Source organism: Stegastes partitus, unplaced genomic scaffold (assembly GCF_000690725.1).
Source record: "Stegastes partitus isolate 25-593 unplaced genomic scaffold, Stegastes_partitus-1.0.2 Scaffold276, whole genome shotgun sequence".
In the NCBI taxonomy this organism is placed as follows: Eukaryota; Metazoa; Chordata; class Actinopteri; family Pomacentridae; genus Stegastes; species Stegastes partitus.
In genome coordinates, this window is record NW_007578007.1 from 140,879 (window position 1) to 155,387 (window position 14,509).

General features: G+C 42.7%; 1 protein-coding gene across 1 annotated transcript; it reads right to left on the reverse strand.

The window, feature by feature from the left end:
• Nucleotides 1-218: 218 nt before the first annotated feature.
• Nucleotides 219-14,509, reverse strand: LOC103357835 (zinc finger protein PLAGL2-like). The gene is made up of 2 exons (XM_008282557.1): nucleotides 14,279-14,509; nucleotides 219-6,682 (listed from the first exon to the last, which is right to left on the reverse strand). The coding sequence occupies exon 2, from the start codon at nucleotides 6,247-6,249 to the stop codon at nucleotides 4,954-4,956; it is 1,296 nt and encodes a 431-aa protein (XP_008280779.1). The 5' UTR covers nucleotides 6,250-6,682; nucleotides 14,279-14,509; the 3' UTR covers nucleotides 219-4,953.

A 14,509-nucleotide genomic window follows, 5' to 3' on the forward strand; every position in this document is an offset into this window, starting at 1 on the left:
CAGAGGACTACCACAGCAGACAGGACCCAAGGTGCAGGCTGTGCAGTGACGCCCCTGAGAAGGTCCAAGACATTATGGCAGGGAGGAAAATCCAAGTTGGGACTTCACCAAAGGTTGCCAACGTGCTTCACTCTCGTGCACAACAGTCGGTTAAGGTGTTTGGTGAACGGCAGCACTCCATCCAGCTCAGCGGCTTCACTCAAGAAAAACACAGACACTGTAAATCTAAAGATTTATTTTGTATTACTTTTATGTTCAGACAATTAGAAAATGACAAATCTTTGCACTTTTCACTGTCTTCTAGTCTATTAAGTGGTAATACAAACACCTAAAGCAAAACTTATCTAAGTTAAAGGTGGTGAAACCTGCATCGCGGCGGTTCTCAGAGCCCGCCTCAATGCAGGCGACACAACAGGGACCGAACAATCATTTAGTGAAATGAAATGTCATGTTCTCTGCCCTGCTCCGCTTCTCTACGTTCAGTCTGGAATGCTTCACCTCGTGTTGTCCAAACCACAAACATCCAGGGGGGGATCTCACATGCACCAGTCTGGGGTAAAGTTTGCTGACCGCGTCTGAATTACTCAAAAATATGCACCATGCAAATTCTGACAAGTGCTTCACTAAACTTAACCTCAATGACAAAACCGGTTATTTGTCACTTACTTCCTGTATGATAATCCTATTATCCTATTAGCGCCTCCAACAGCCTTTTGCAACCACTGCAAATAATTACACAAAAAAAAAAAATCATCACTGTTTAAGTGTTTGTTTCTTTCCTTGATAAAGCACGAACGTCAATTTGGAACATCCAGTAATGACGGCGTTTTCAGGTGAAGTGCTCACAACAACTACCAAAGAGCTGTCTGCACATCCTCGCAAGCAACCGTAGAGCTCCTTCAGACAGAGGCCAGATTCATAAACAGGGTAAACATTCCAGACGGACGATGCAGAGAAGCAGTACTGTAACAGAACAAATGCAGTGTGAACAAATAGGCAATGTGGTACTCGCTGCAGTACACATCAATATACTGTGAGCTAACCTCAGTTTAAACAAAAAGAAAACAAAAAAAAGAAAACAAAAAAAGCCTACGGAGCTACAAAGTACATGTGCTTGTTCTGATAAAAATAAAACTCTACACAGACACTTTCTCTGCAGTTAGATGGACAGTCTCCTGTCTCTTCTGAGGTAGTAAATAAGTAGAAATATAATTAAAGACGAGTATAGAGAACGACGACTCCAGAACACACCGCTAGAATTTTAAAAAAAAAAAAAAAAAAAAAAAAAAAAAGGTGTATCCAGTCCTTCAAAGTTGAATTTTGAACATGTCCCCATCTTCAGTGGTAAAATGGCCTAAACTGTTAGAGGTTAAAACTAGCTCTAATGATTTTTTTTTTTTTTTACAGAAAGATATATGACAACGTAGAGGTAGAAAGTTTGAATTATGTCAACGTCTGCCACTAGATAAAGAGTTTAGATCCATAAAATCTACCTTTATAGTTTCAATCTAATGGCACAAGTAAGAGCCAAAAATAACTAGAACACAAATAACAAAAAAGAAACCCACAGTTCTGTGTGTTTGAGGTACAGATCAAATTCATCCTTTTTTCTTTTTTTGTTTTTTTTTTCCAGAAATGTCATAAGTGCTTAAACCCAGTCAAGAGATTAGACACTCTTAGAGAGGCACAACAGTAGCATTTTAAGACGTCGGTGCAACACTTTGAAGCTTAACACAATGCTAATGAGAGTCCTTCAGCAGAGTCCATGGAATTAAGGCAGGAGAGAGCGCCGTGCGACCATCTCTCTTTCGAAATGTCTTCTTTCCAATATCGATCACTTGCAACACGCAGCTGGATGACTCCGCTACTTCTAAAACACTTGACCAACTTCATACTGGAAGGCGGTTGGGTAGAATCCATTATTCTCGCCATGCTGCATTGTGACCCCTAAAAAAAACAAACACCTTGGATCTAAACAGACCAACTGCCTCAGCAGCAGCGATGGGGGCCAGGACAGGAGGGGATGGGGGAGAATGTCTTTTAGTCCGAATTACATCAGGGAACGTGGGCGTCGTTACCAACGGCGACACAGCAAAAAGGTAGGAAACGGGTACAAGTGCTCTGAAAGGCCATCTATGCTGCGTTCTATTCAAAGATAAACTCAGAAATTCACAGAAAAACAGGTCACAACCTGCCCAGATCCAGTGGTCCAGTTTAAGAAAAAGAAAAAAAAAAACAACAAACAATAAAGTAACTGGGAGCGCTTTGCAACTTCTTTTTGTTTACACCACAATGCTAATCCCACGACTGTGTGGCTAGGGCTGCCATCTTCCACTACGCTAGGCATGGAAACGGGGGAGGAAGAGCTTGATGTCCTCTACTTCAGATAAAAATATAGACACATTATTATACTTCAATGTGCTGGAACGAGTAATCCATCTGCATCACATGCAGGAGGAACTCTTTACACAAGGCGACGTGCAGACACACGCCGTCTGCTGTTTGGCACAACTGGCTGTCCGAAAGAAAGAATAGGTTCACATTTTCTCCATCTTCATTCGTCAAACAATTTTGAGTTTTTGTGGGAACAAAAGTTTACATACAGTTGTAAAGGCCACGTATATCATGGTAGTCTGTCCAATGTCTCATAACTGATACATATTGTATGATGACACAAGAAAACAATCATGCATTTAAATTTGGCTCAGAGAAGTCATGAGCTATAGTCAATCGGAAGTACGTAAAAAGGCCACAAAGAAAATTACATTTAGATTATGTATGTGTATTTTTAACCCAGTGGAATTTGTTATATTTCCATAAGACCTATAATAAATCTACAGAAGAACCACAATGCACACTTAATTTCTGTGACAACAAAGCATATCTGGTAGTGACTCCATCAGAGAAATTAAGAGTTGCAGAAGTCAAGGCTACAGAGACTCAACAGCCATGATATACAGGACTTTACAAGTGTGTATGAGCAGGTTTCTCTCGCTGTGATGATGCATCCTGTTCATGGTGCCCCTTAAAAAACACCACAGTAAGTTTATATTAAAAAGAGTAACATAGGAAGATTGATTCAATTCATTACCTTCCCAGACCCGAGAAAATGTGAACCTAAACTTCGAGGGAGATTTTCTAGAAATTGCCCATGAGAGCGGAAACGTTTAATCCGCTGAGAGGACTGTCAAACCTCAGCTGGAGATTTAACAGAGAATCACTTAAATTTTCCATTTTTATCAGGTCCTGATCCACAGCTATCGTTCAAGTGTCACAGTTCTGGATGGCCGCATCGTGAAACACATTTAGTCCCTCAGCAGGTCGTAGCAACGACAATATGTGACTTGCTTTTGGTGCATTTCGCCCACCGAACCCTCTCCCCCTCCTTAGAAGAAGTGATTTGAAAGAATTTCCAGCATCACCCTACAAAACGTCTCTGGGGTCCGTTTCTATCAGATCAGACTTGTGCCAGTGTGATCAAGCAAAACTTCTTAAATATTAAACAAAAGGAAGAATTAGAGGGAAAATAAACAAGTTATTTGTATAAACTATTACCTGCTTTTAGTACTTTTTTTGATAATATGACCTCTTGTTTCTCACTGGTCAGACGTTTACCATCAGCGTTTTTACTTTCTTTTAAATTCTCATTTGATATTTAAAGAGTTTTGTATCACAACACCGGCATAAATCCGACTTAAGGGGTTTACAACAGCACTGTTCTGATGCTTCATTCAGACAAAGAGATGCACGACACACAATTATTTCAAATGTCATAGTTAATACATCAAATGGAGTCCATGGAAATGTCCTTTAAGCAGCATTTCTCGGTCTGAGAAGCACCTGTTTTGTCAAATGTTCTGGCCCTAAATGTTACAAAAAGGGGTTTATTAAAAGGTTTTTACTAATAAACAACGATGGAACAGCAGTTTAGTTGTCTGGCATGATTTCACCAGCGACAGAAATTAAACATAAGTGCATTTTAACCAAATAATCTATATAATATAGGAAGAAAAGAAAAACAATGTAGTGTGGGTGTCACAACAGTCATGTAACCTTAGATAAATGCATCTAATAATCCTTGGGCTTCCAGTGTGGACTGTGTCCTGAGGAGCTGTCGTTAAAAAATTTTTTCCCATAAAGACGCTAATCTTACACCAATGCTGTTGCAATTCAATTCCAGTCGCAGCGTGCGTGTGGCATCTTTGATTTCCTAGTTGTTAATTCTTTAATAGATTTACGTAGTGCTGTCTAGCTTCGCCTTTATTATTACCTGTCACTGTTGACTGCACTCACACTTACAAACAGACTAACACAGCCTATTCTGAACTCTACAGAAAGCGGCAAAAATCAACAAAACTTTAAATAATGATTAATGATAAAAATATCTCACACCTACATCTGCTTGTCCACGTCAGCTAATGCAATGTTGGATGACCGGATGGGAGGTTCTGTTTGTAAGCTTGTTGTTCTAATGTCACATACAGACAGTTTTATTCGGGTATTATTTTTGCACTAATGCTTTTATTTTTAATGAAAAATATCTCACGTCCACTTCAGTCGTGGAGGTGAGCTCTTCTCAGAGATGATACGTTACAGGGTGAGATATGCCCAAACGTCGCAGCATTCTGCACGATACCTGACGACTTCCAGCACTGTGAAACACCGGTGACTAACGCCAAGCGCGTCCGCTGTAACAGGTTTGACGAAAAGAAGTAGAACTCTATTTTGGTTGTAGTAAGATCAACTACGTTTCCTCAGACATTCAAGCTTTTTAAATAATGAGGTAATACTGATGAGGTGATTTGTTGTGTTCAGCAATAACAACTAAGATTTGCATTATTAAAACTGAAAGGCTAAACTTACACATTTGTTTTACAATAAAGATGCCATTCTCACGTTTTACCCTTTCCACGAGAAAATCCATTAAGGCAATGTTTGTTGGGACAGAGCTGCTTACTGCTGAAAGGCCTGGTAGTAGTGAGGTAGAGAGCTGGAGGTGCTCATAGCAGGACTGCTGTATGTTTGAGGTAGCTGGCTGTGGTTGTGGGCTCCTGGGCCCTGTGGTACGTGAGCCTGGGGATGCTGGAAGAAGGTGAAAGGCCCTGGCGCCTGGGAGGACAGCCCAGTGGAAGAGGACGGGGAGGAGGTGGTGGTGGTAGCAGGCGGATAGCTCATCACTAGCCCTCCCATTCCCATGTGAGGGCTGTAAGGCGGCAAGCTGAAAGGCAAGAAGCTCAGCAGAGGCCCGAGGTCCATGTTAGTGGTGCAGGACAGCTCAGACGAGGAGATAGCAGGGCTCCTGGACAGCAGGTGGGGGTCGCCACCAGCGCTTACTCCTTCGCCCAGAACCTCCCTCTGTGGGGAGGCAGAAGTAGAGGTAGAGGGGTTGACTGCACTCAGGTGAGGTGGGGGGGCACTCTGCAGGTCCAGCAAGAAACTGTCCACGTCAGCACGAGGATATGAGGTAGATCCGTGCTGGTACCGAGACATGTTGCTGTAGGGCTGCTGCTGTGGAGCTGCCGGGGGCTGAAGGTGATGGTGATGGGGGTGAGAAGACTGGGGGGACATGTGGCGACCTACACCCATGCCCGAGGACAAAGAACCCTGCATGAGGCCATGGGAGTGGCCCATTCCAGGAACAGGATTGGCCATGGGATAGGAAGGGTACATGTCCCTGGAGAAAGTCTCCATGGGCTCCTTGGAGACAGAGCCCATATCAGAGGCCACAGGGCTGGGCTCCTCTTTCACAGGGCACTGAGTGGCAGGGCTCGGTGCAGCCACAGGAGTGCTGGGAGTACAGGGCGGCATCAACCCTGACTCTTGGGCATGGCTCTTCTTCAAGTGACGAGTCAGGTGGTCTCTGCGGCCAAAGCGTTGTGCACAGCGCGGGCACAGGAAGTCACGGCGCCCAGTGTGCACTACAGCGTGACGCCGTACATCCTTTCGAGTGTAAAAACGGCGGTCGCATCTCTCACACGAGTACTTCCTCTCTCTCACTGGCACAGCAACATTGGTGTTGCCCTCTGATGGTGGAGGCCGGTCAATATGGCCGCCTAGCTGCTCCAGCAGGGAAGGGGCCCCCTCTGGGCAGGGCAAGTTTGCTGCGGCGCTGTGAGCTGCCACCAGGTGGCGTCTGTAGCCCAGCTGGGTGTTGTACTGCTTTCCACACTCCTGGCAGTGGAAAAGCTGCCTGCTGGCTGGGTCGCTCTCCTGCAGCTGGTTTTTCAGATGGCTCTGCTGGTGGAACATGGTCTAAAGCACAATGTTGGCTCTGTTGCTGCACAGGGACTCTGTCCAAGAGCCTGAGCAGACATAGACAAGACTCATGGGGAGAGTTGACCATCAGCCTGCAGACCTCTTGCCGATTTGTTAACTTAGAGTGCAGAATTAATGCCAAGTGCTGTTTGTTGACTGTGTGATGGTCCCTTGCAGTAATGACTACTGATCTGTCCTGCCTTACTGGGGCAAGCCTGTGTCCAGCACTTAGTTTCTGTGACAGCAGCTGCCATAGCAACCCCAAAAGGGCCGCTGTAATGAGAAACTTTGGAAGCTCTGACTGGATCTATGTGTGTCCTGAGATTGGTTTTTATTTCGGCTTGCAGTGTATTTTAGTATTCAGCAGCCACTGAATGCCACAGTCCCAGCAGTTGAATCACAGAGGCAGGTCAACATCTTTACAGGCCTGCAAAACAGAAAACAAACAGAAAACAGGGAAAACAGTGTTAGCGTCGTGCAAATGATATCGCTTGTGCTGAACAGTGTGGTGCAGAAAGAACCATGCCTAGAGGGTTGAATTTAAATAAACAAAACATAAACCACACGACGGAAAATCATCCATCAATTCAATGTGGCTCAATGACAACACCTCACTTTTAATGAACCGTCCACTACTCTCATTCAACTAATCATGGCTTTAAACTTGCATTTCCTAATATTACCGATATCGACACCAGCATTCTGCTTCGGCCTGGGTGATCAAACAATAGCAGTTCTGATTGATAGAAAAAAGAAAATGTTCAACAAAATCTTTCACTAACTCGGCCATCCCAAAAAATTAGCACATTGTGAAAAAATTTAATATTTTTCATCAGTTATTCAAGAATAAGAGACAATAAGACAATATTTCAAGCTTTTGTGGTAATTTTTTTGTTTTTTTTGCCCTCTCAAGTCCACATCTTAAAACATTATTAATATTGTTTTCTAGACTCGGGGTCATTTGTGGCTGCCTTCTAACATCGCCGCTAGCCGTTAGCGTAGCCTTAACCACTGTGAGAGAAGCTAATTTCCTGTTTTGTGGTAACGGCTTGTGTTTCTCGTTCAGTTTTTGCACTCTCTGCTCAAGAGACATTTCTGAGAACACAGACGATGAAGTGGCACATTTAATTTATCGATAATGGGTTAGAAATACGGATAATCTGAAAAATTCCAAATGTCAGCCATGACAGTTGACCAGGTCGATAATCAGTCAATCGACACTTTCCATAAGGAGCCGCAGAAGGTCAATGCTGAAAAGGCTGGCTCTTGGCTGAGTGTTGTATCGATGCGTATTAAAGGAAGAAGTGGACTGATGTTGGTGTCAGTGGATCAAGAGCCACTAAACACAGACGTCTTCAGAAAAGACGCTAACACTGTCACTCCTGATATCAAGACACTCCTGAAGCAGAGACACCGTCAGAAGTGTCCTCCCTGGGCTAAGTCAGTGCCACATCATCTGCTGGTGTTGCTTTGCTGTGTTCTGTCGAAATCAAAGTCAACGCAGCGTCTACCAGGAGATGTTAGAGCACTTCATGCTTCCATCTGCTGGCAAGCTTTATGGCGACGTCAGCTTCCTTTTCCAGCAGACAAAAATACGATCAAATGGTTTGGTGAGCACCATAACTGTGCTTGATTGGCCAGCAAACTCACCTGACCTGAACTCTATAGAGAATTTATGAACTATTGTCAAGAAGGATGAGAAACACTCAAACCAAACATACAGATAAGCTGACGAGAAACTGATTGTATCACCTTAACCGCCACAAAACAGCGATATGACAGATACTGGGGGTGCAATTTAAAAAACAAACCAATTAAGGATGTATGATGATATCTGTGTCAGTATGAGCCAATAAAAGCTATAAATTTAAACACTGGCATCAGCCCAGAATGAACACCGGCAGCATGCAGATGATGCTGCTAATGCTACATACACACATTTTCCATAAATTACCTTTGAGCACAGAGTGTGTCGGCCAAAAACTCTGACTGACTTTCGTTATATCTGAGCTCTTAAGTGTCGAGTGAAAACCAGAAATGGAGGGTCTCTCTGACTTGCAAATACATCAGGGAGTTCAAATCAAGATTGCACTTAACACGGTAAAAGAACTTTGTCAATTCAGCTTATTTTGCAGGAGCAGGACCCTGATTGTCAGGGACTCCTCACACCGTCTCCATAAACTGTTTGAACTGCTGCCATCAGGCAAACGTTTCTGGAGCGTTGAAGGAAGAACCTCCAGACTGATCAACAGCTTCATGCCACCAGCTGTCAGAATGCTGAACTGCTGATCCAGAGATGAAAACACTTGTTTATTTAAATTGCTTTAAGTTATTGGATCCTGAAGAAACGCTCTCTCATCCTGCCTGTACTACTGTGTATGTACAGCAACATGACAATAAACTTGATTTGATTTATAGTTTTAAAACTGTTTTGTTTGTTTGAGGCTCTAATCCTGAGCCTTCCTGTCTGCTCCTCTCTCTGCAACCAAACTGCAAAAAGGTAGATTTTTAAATGAGCTAGTTAGAAGTTTCGAATCTTTACATCAAAGCAAAATTTGATTAATGGTTGAGCCAGTGCTGTACCTAAATGTAGGGGTGAAATCAGGTGTGCCACCACCTGATCTACTACTGAACAAGTGAGTTAGAGCTCTGATTAGGAGATAAGTATGCTGTTAAGGGGGGAAAAAATGTGAATTGTTGACAAAGTGGTTTTGTAGTTATATTCAATTCAAGGCCAGAACTTGCCAGGCTTCAAAACTAATTAGAACATGTAGTGTGAGCTAACACATCAGTCAAGACTAAAACTGAATAAATCAGTGTCTTCCCAGCTTTCAAGTTGCTACTAGGGACATAAAGACAACTTTCTTTTTCAACTTTCTTTGAGACAACTTTCCTAACCAATGGATGACCACATTTACAATTAATAATTGATAATTAAAATTAATTTGCATATATCCGTATGCTGTGACAGCCATTTCTAATCATGGGCACTTATTGATAACCATAAAATCAGCTCACCTGTATCACAGTAAACGCAAGATATTTTAAACTACATATCATATACAAACTAATAATTTTTACCCCTTGAACAGCGAGACAGTGTTTGGTACAATAAAAACTGGGGGTGTAAAGATGTGCGTACACTTATTTGTGCTGAAAATCCTCCATCTCCAATCTGTATAAATCATGTTCTTGAAAGGGCAACCACCTCAACAATCTTACTACAGACAGTCTAGAAGCACGTAAACATTTGAATCGCTGTACAGAAAGTGATGTTAGTGTGAAGTACCAAACCATGATTTTTATGAACTTTTATATCCCTAACAGCAGGACAATCAATGAAATCAACACCGTTATCCTATGACGAAACATTTCTATCCCGATGGGAGTGCAGGATAATAATGCCCCCATCCATGAATGGCTTGATGAACTTCAAAATGATCAACTCCAATAGGGACTAATACAGAATGTTCATGGCTGATGTTGATATCAATGATTGGTAATGGAAAAAGGCAAATGTCTGATATTTGACGTGTAGGGAACCTGTCATTCATTACAAGCCTTCTTCATTCATATTGATTACTATTGCTGACGTCTGAACATCACGTGACACGACAATGATCTTCTGTTTACTGTGAGATTGACTTATTGATACTCAACAGTTTGTCTCCTGCAGTTACGTCCACTGTTCTTCACTGTTCTGTTAATCGCTCACTGTTGTATTACCTCGTTATTGCCCACTCAGGTCCACATCTTATGACCTTATTTCCTGTTGTTTTAGAAACATTGTTCTCGGGTAAGCTGTGGCTACCTCCTAACTTAGCCGTTAGCATAGCCTTAGCCACTGTGAAAGCAGCGACTGTCCCATTTTGAATGAACAAATCTTTATTGTCATTACATAATTTTTTGCATAATGAAATTTCGTATAAATATTTGGGTTGGCCAGGAATCGAGCTCAGGTGAACTGCTTGGAAGGTAGCTAACCACTACACCGCTAACACAACGTGGTAATGCCGTGCTTCTTGTTCAGTTTTTGCAGGTTGTGTCTCTATAAATAGACGTGTCTGTCAGCTAGAGCAGGTTGTTAAGGTTAATCAGACTTTAGAAAGATGCTAAAGTCCTTCAGATAGCATTAGCCACAGGCTAAGGGGCACTGCAAACCTCTTAGCAATAGCTGAAAGCTAGCAGAGTCAGCAAAGTGAGCTCCAGCTGCACCACTCATTAACACCTACAAGTGAATTATCGGGGCCTTTTCTGTGTAACGGACACACGAGGCATGCTTGTGAGAGACAGTGTGTTTATTACAACTTCAACGGCGTCTGCTAACAAACACAGCTCCACTAATTCCCCAGAGCTGCTCCAGCCCAGCTTGTAGCCAGCGGCTCTCAGTGACTGGCTGTGATATGAAACAGTCGGTCAGATACGCCGTGGGCAGGACGATGCTCGAAGCCACAGAGTGACGACAGAGAGAGAAAGAGCCGAAGTAGCACGTTTAATCTGTCCTGCAATAATAGGTCAATAAAAATATTGACACCAATAATCGCAAAAGTGCCAAAAGTCTGCCTCAAATATCGGTACCTATTAGAGACCAACCCATGTAAAGATTTTTAAAATATTTTGGACAGATGAGACACCACCGTCATCAAAACACCAAATAAAAGAATATAATTTTTAAAATATGGTGTTTGTTTGACATAATCTTAAAACCGGTTTTCTTCACATTCTGGCTATAATTTTAATTTAGATGTTTTTTTAATGTTTTAACCTAAGAAACATGCATATTGCCCCTTTAAAACAACATCACATGACAGCTATTCATAAAGCAGAAAAAGAAAAGGAGAGACACATTAAAAAAAAGAGGTAGCACTTTTACAAAAGTTTTACTCTTCAAATAAACCTTACAAAAACTAATATCTTATAGTTGTGATTGAATTACTTTGTCTTTAGGGAGAACACTGAAGTGAACATGGACCACATGTCTCCTGAGGGCTGCTTCAAAATTATGTACAATTGCCCCAACCAAAGGCGGCCCGACCGCACCACCTCTGATAAACGGGTTTTGAAGGCCGGTATTAAAGTTACAGTCGGCAGCAATATAGAAAGGACATTTAAAAAGTGCCCATGTTTGAAAATATACAGCCCTCCACCTGCACCACCTCTTTCCTAAACTCCACCCATCAGATGACCACCTGCTTAAAACAGTCAAGCTAAAAGTCAACATTCATTCTTCTCCCAAGATTTGGGAACTGGGTGAAGGTACTCCATCTAACCCCTTTGCATCACTACATCCTGTTCTCACTGTGGACTCAGTGAAAAGTCCTGTGATTGGCTAAAGATTTCAGTCATGAGGTCAATTTTGTAAAGCCCGAAAACAGAGCCAACAAAAAAATCCCATCTGTCCTCATTTTAAATGGGTCACGGAGGTAAATTATGAAAGACTGTTGCATTGCCAAGCTCCATCGTTGTCGCCTGTCAGTACTGACGAAGCTAAAAAATAGATTTTGTATATATTACTGCTACATACATTTTACCTGGAACATTTAATCTCACCAAATCCATTTTTAAGACATTTATCTAAGCTGAATTTTCGCTATTGCTGCTAGCGGACAATTGGTCAGGATTAGGGATTGACACATCATCGGCCCAACTAATTATTGAGGTCGATACCTGACATTTTTGCGATTATTGGTATCATCAAACCATCCGTAATAAATTAAATGTGGCTCTCTTTCTCTGCGGTCACTATGTGGCGTCAAACAATGCCCTGCCTACGCAATATCTGATTGGCTGTTATATGTCACAACTAACGTTCACTTACTAAAACCTATTGTTTACACAGAGAGGCAGAGAGCATGTTTGCACAGCGGAGCAGCCCTGGTGGATTAGCGGCGTTGTGTTTGTAAGGTTAGGTAGCAGACACTGTTGAAGTTGTAATGAACACAACCATCTTACACAAGCACGCCTGTTACACAGAAAAGGCCACAATAATTCATTTGAAGGTGTTAACAAGTGGTGCAGCCGGAGCTCCCTTCGCTGGTGGTGTTAGGCTAACGCTATCACTCAAAGCGCTATAGCTCACTCCTATTTCTACTGTACATATTCCCATTATTAATGATGAAGCATAGTTATAAATGACAGGTTCCCTACTATCACATGTTGTTGTTATATAATATTTAAATCAGTAATCTTTATTCATTATGTAGTCTGGTTATGAATGACAGGTGGCGGCTATCACACATTATTAACATATAACATTTCCTTTAAATATTATTCAGTAATCCTTATTAATGAAATAGTCTAGCTACGAAGGGCAGCTTCCCTGCTATCACATGCTGGTACAGAAGAGTTTCTAAGCCCAAGATATCAGTAATCAGCCTTTCTCATTTACCAATAATCGATATCTAAAAAACCACATCGGTCGATCCCTCGTTAGGATGGTCAAAGTCACCAAAAGGCAGGTCTGCAATTAATTAGAAGCTGCTGTAACACAGGTGTCAGTCCCCACAGTGGTGGTATTAGACTCTGGGGCTGTTTTTGCAGCCTGTGAAGGAAGAGGAGGATCACCTCCACTTTCTCCAAGAAAACCCACAATTTCATTTAGCAGACGCTTTTATCCAAAGCGACGCACATCTGAGAGCAGATACAACACCAGCAAGGATCTAGTCGGGAGAAAACAATCTAGATAAGAGCCATCGAACAAACTCAAGTGTGATAGGGTGTTGATGCCGATAGCAGGCTGCAGGGAGGTAACAGGATTGTTGTTTGTTTGTTTGTTTTCAATCTGTCAAGTGCATCAAAAGTGGTAAAGAAATCAGGCTAGAATTAAGTTTCCCACTGGCCTGATTTAAACACCACTGAGGCTGACCTGTGGACGGTGCTGAAAACAAGTCTGTGTAGTTACACTGCATTAATTCTGTCAATAGTAGTCAAAAAAATACAACCAGAGGCTCACGGGCAGCTATGAAAAGTGGTGGAGAAAATGGCCAAGAGGCATTTGATCAAATATTGCTGTATGTATACTTTTGACCCAGTACATGTTGCCATATTTACAAAAGACTTACTATATATATCTATTAAAGAACCTAAATGCATCATTACTTTTTTGTGTGACAAAAACAAATATGCTGCAATGATTTGAAAATTAAGAAAAAATTAATGAGTCATTGTAAACTTAAGACTGCCTTTAGATAGATAGATAGATAGATAGATAGATAGATAGATAGATAGATAGATAGATAGATAGATAGGCTGGTGTCAGTACAACAGTTGTTTTCACTATCAACAGAGCACGCATGTGAATGAGCACCTTGACTTTCACTGGGTGCTGTTTGAACCTTTATTATTTAAACACACAATATCTATGGCACTATTTTTTTTAACCCTAAAAGCACATGTTTGGATTGCCATTACACAGCGGGTAGTAGGCAGTGTGGATCCAGAGAGCCGGACCACAGGACGGCTCTGTGATGGGAGCTCGTAGTGCCATCTTGTGGGTCCTCAGCATCGAGTTGCCATAAAAAAAATTATTGCACACAATTATTTCCAAGTTGAATATTTCCCAGTCTGTTTACCATCGCAACCCAACGACACACACTCGTTGTAACGCGGGCTACGTGTTGTACTGAGCGGGTAGAAGACGGTGGAAACTTGACCGAAATGACGACGTCTAAAACTGGTGGAAACTGGTGGGACGGGGTCATTACCAGACCGGGGCTACATTTGAATGCTAGCCTGCCTGCGTTCACGAAATTCGGCGGCGGAGGTGGTGGCGGTGGGGGGGGATTAGATTTAGTACTTGGAGGTCCGAGTGTGCGATACACGAGCCCCAACATGAAGGAAACACTCCTCCGTGAGCGTGGATGACGGTAGAGAGTGAACCGAGGCGGCGTACTGGTTAAAAAACAAAAGATGAGCGCTTCACTAAGTTGTGCCGGAGTTTTGTCTTGCGGGAGCTAACTAGTTCACCGAGCGGGGGGCTAAACTCCAGCTCGAGTCGTGCGGACAGGGACGCGGCGGTACTTACCGATTGTGCCTCGGTCCCGCGTTCCGTCCAGCCTCCGCACCGTCTCCACATCGACATTTTTGGAACAAGTTTTTAAAAAGATGTTTATTGGAGCTCGGGCCTGGACTGCTGGGCGCCGCGCTGGAAGCCATGCATTCTGGGAGAGTGACGTCACGCCCCGGGCTCAGAGGAACTCCAGCAGAAAGCAGATCCTCCACGCGCGCACACACACGCGCGCTCACACACTCACAC

Coding starts and splice junctions, on each gene's coding strand:
- LOC103357835 (XM_008282557.1), bottom strand. CDS start 6,249: ATGTTCCACCAGCAGAGCCATCTGAAAAACCAGCTGCAGGAGAGCGAC.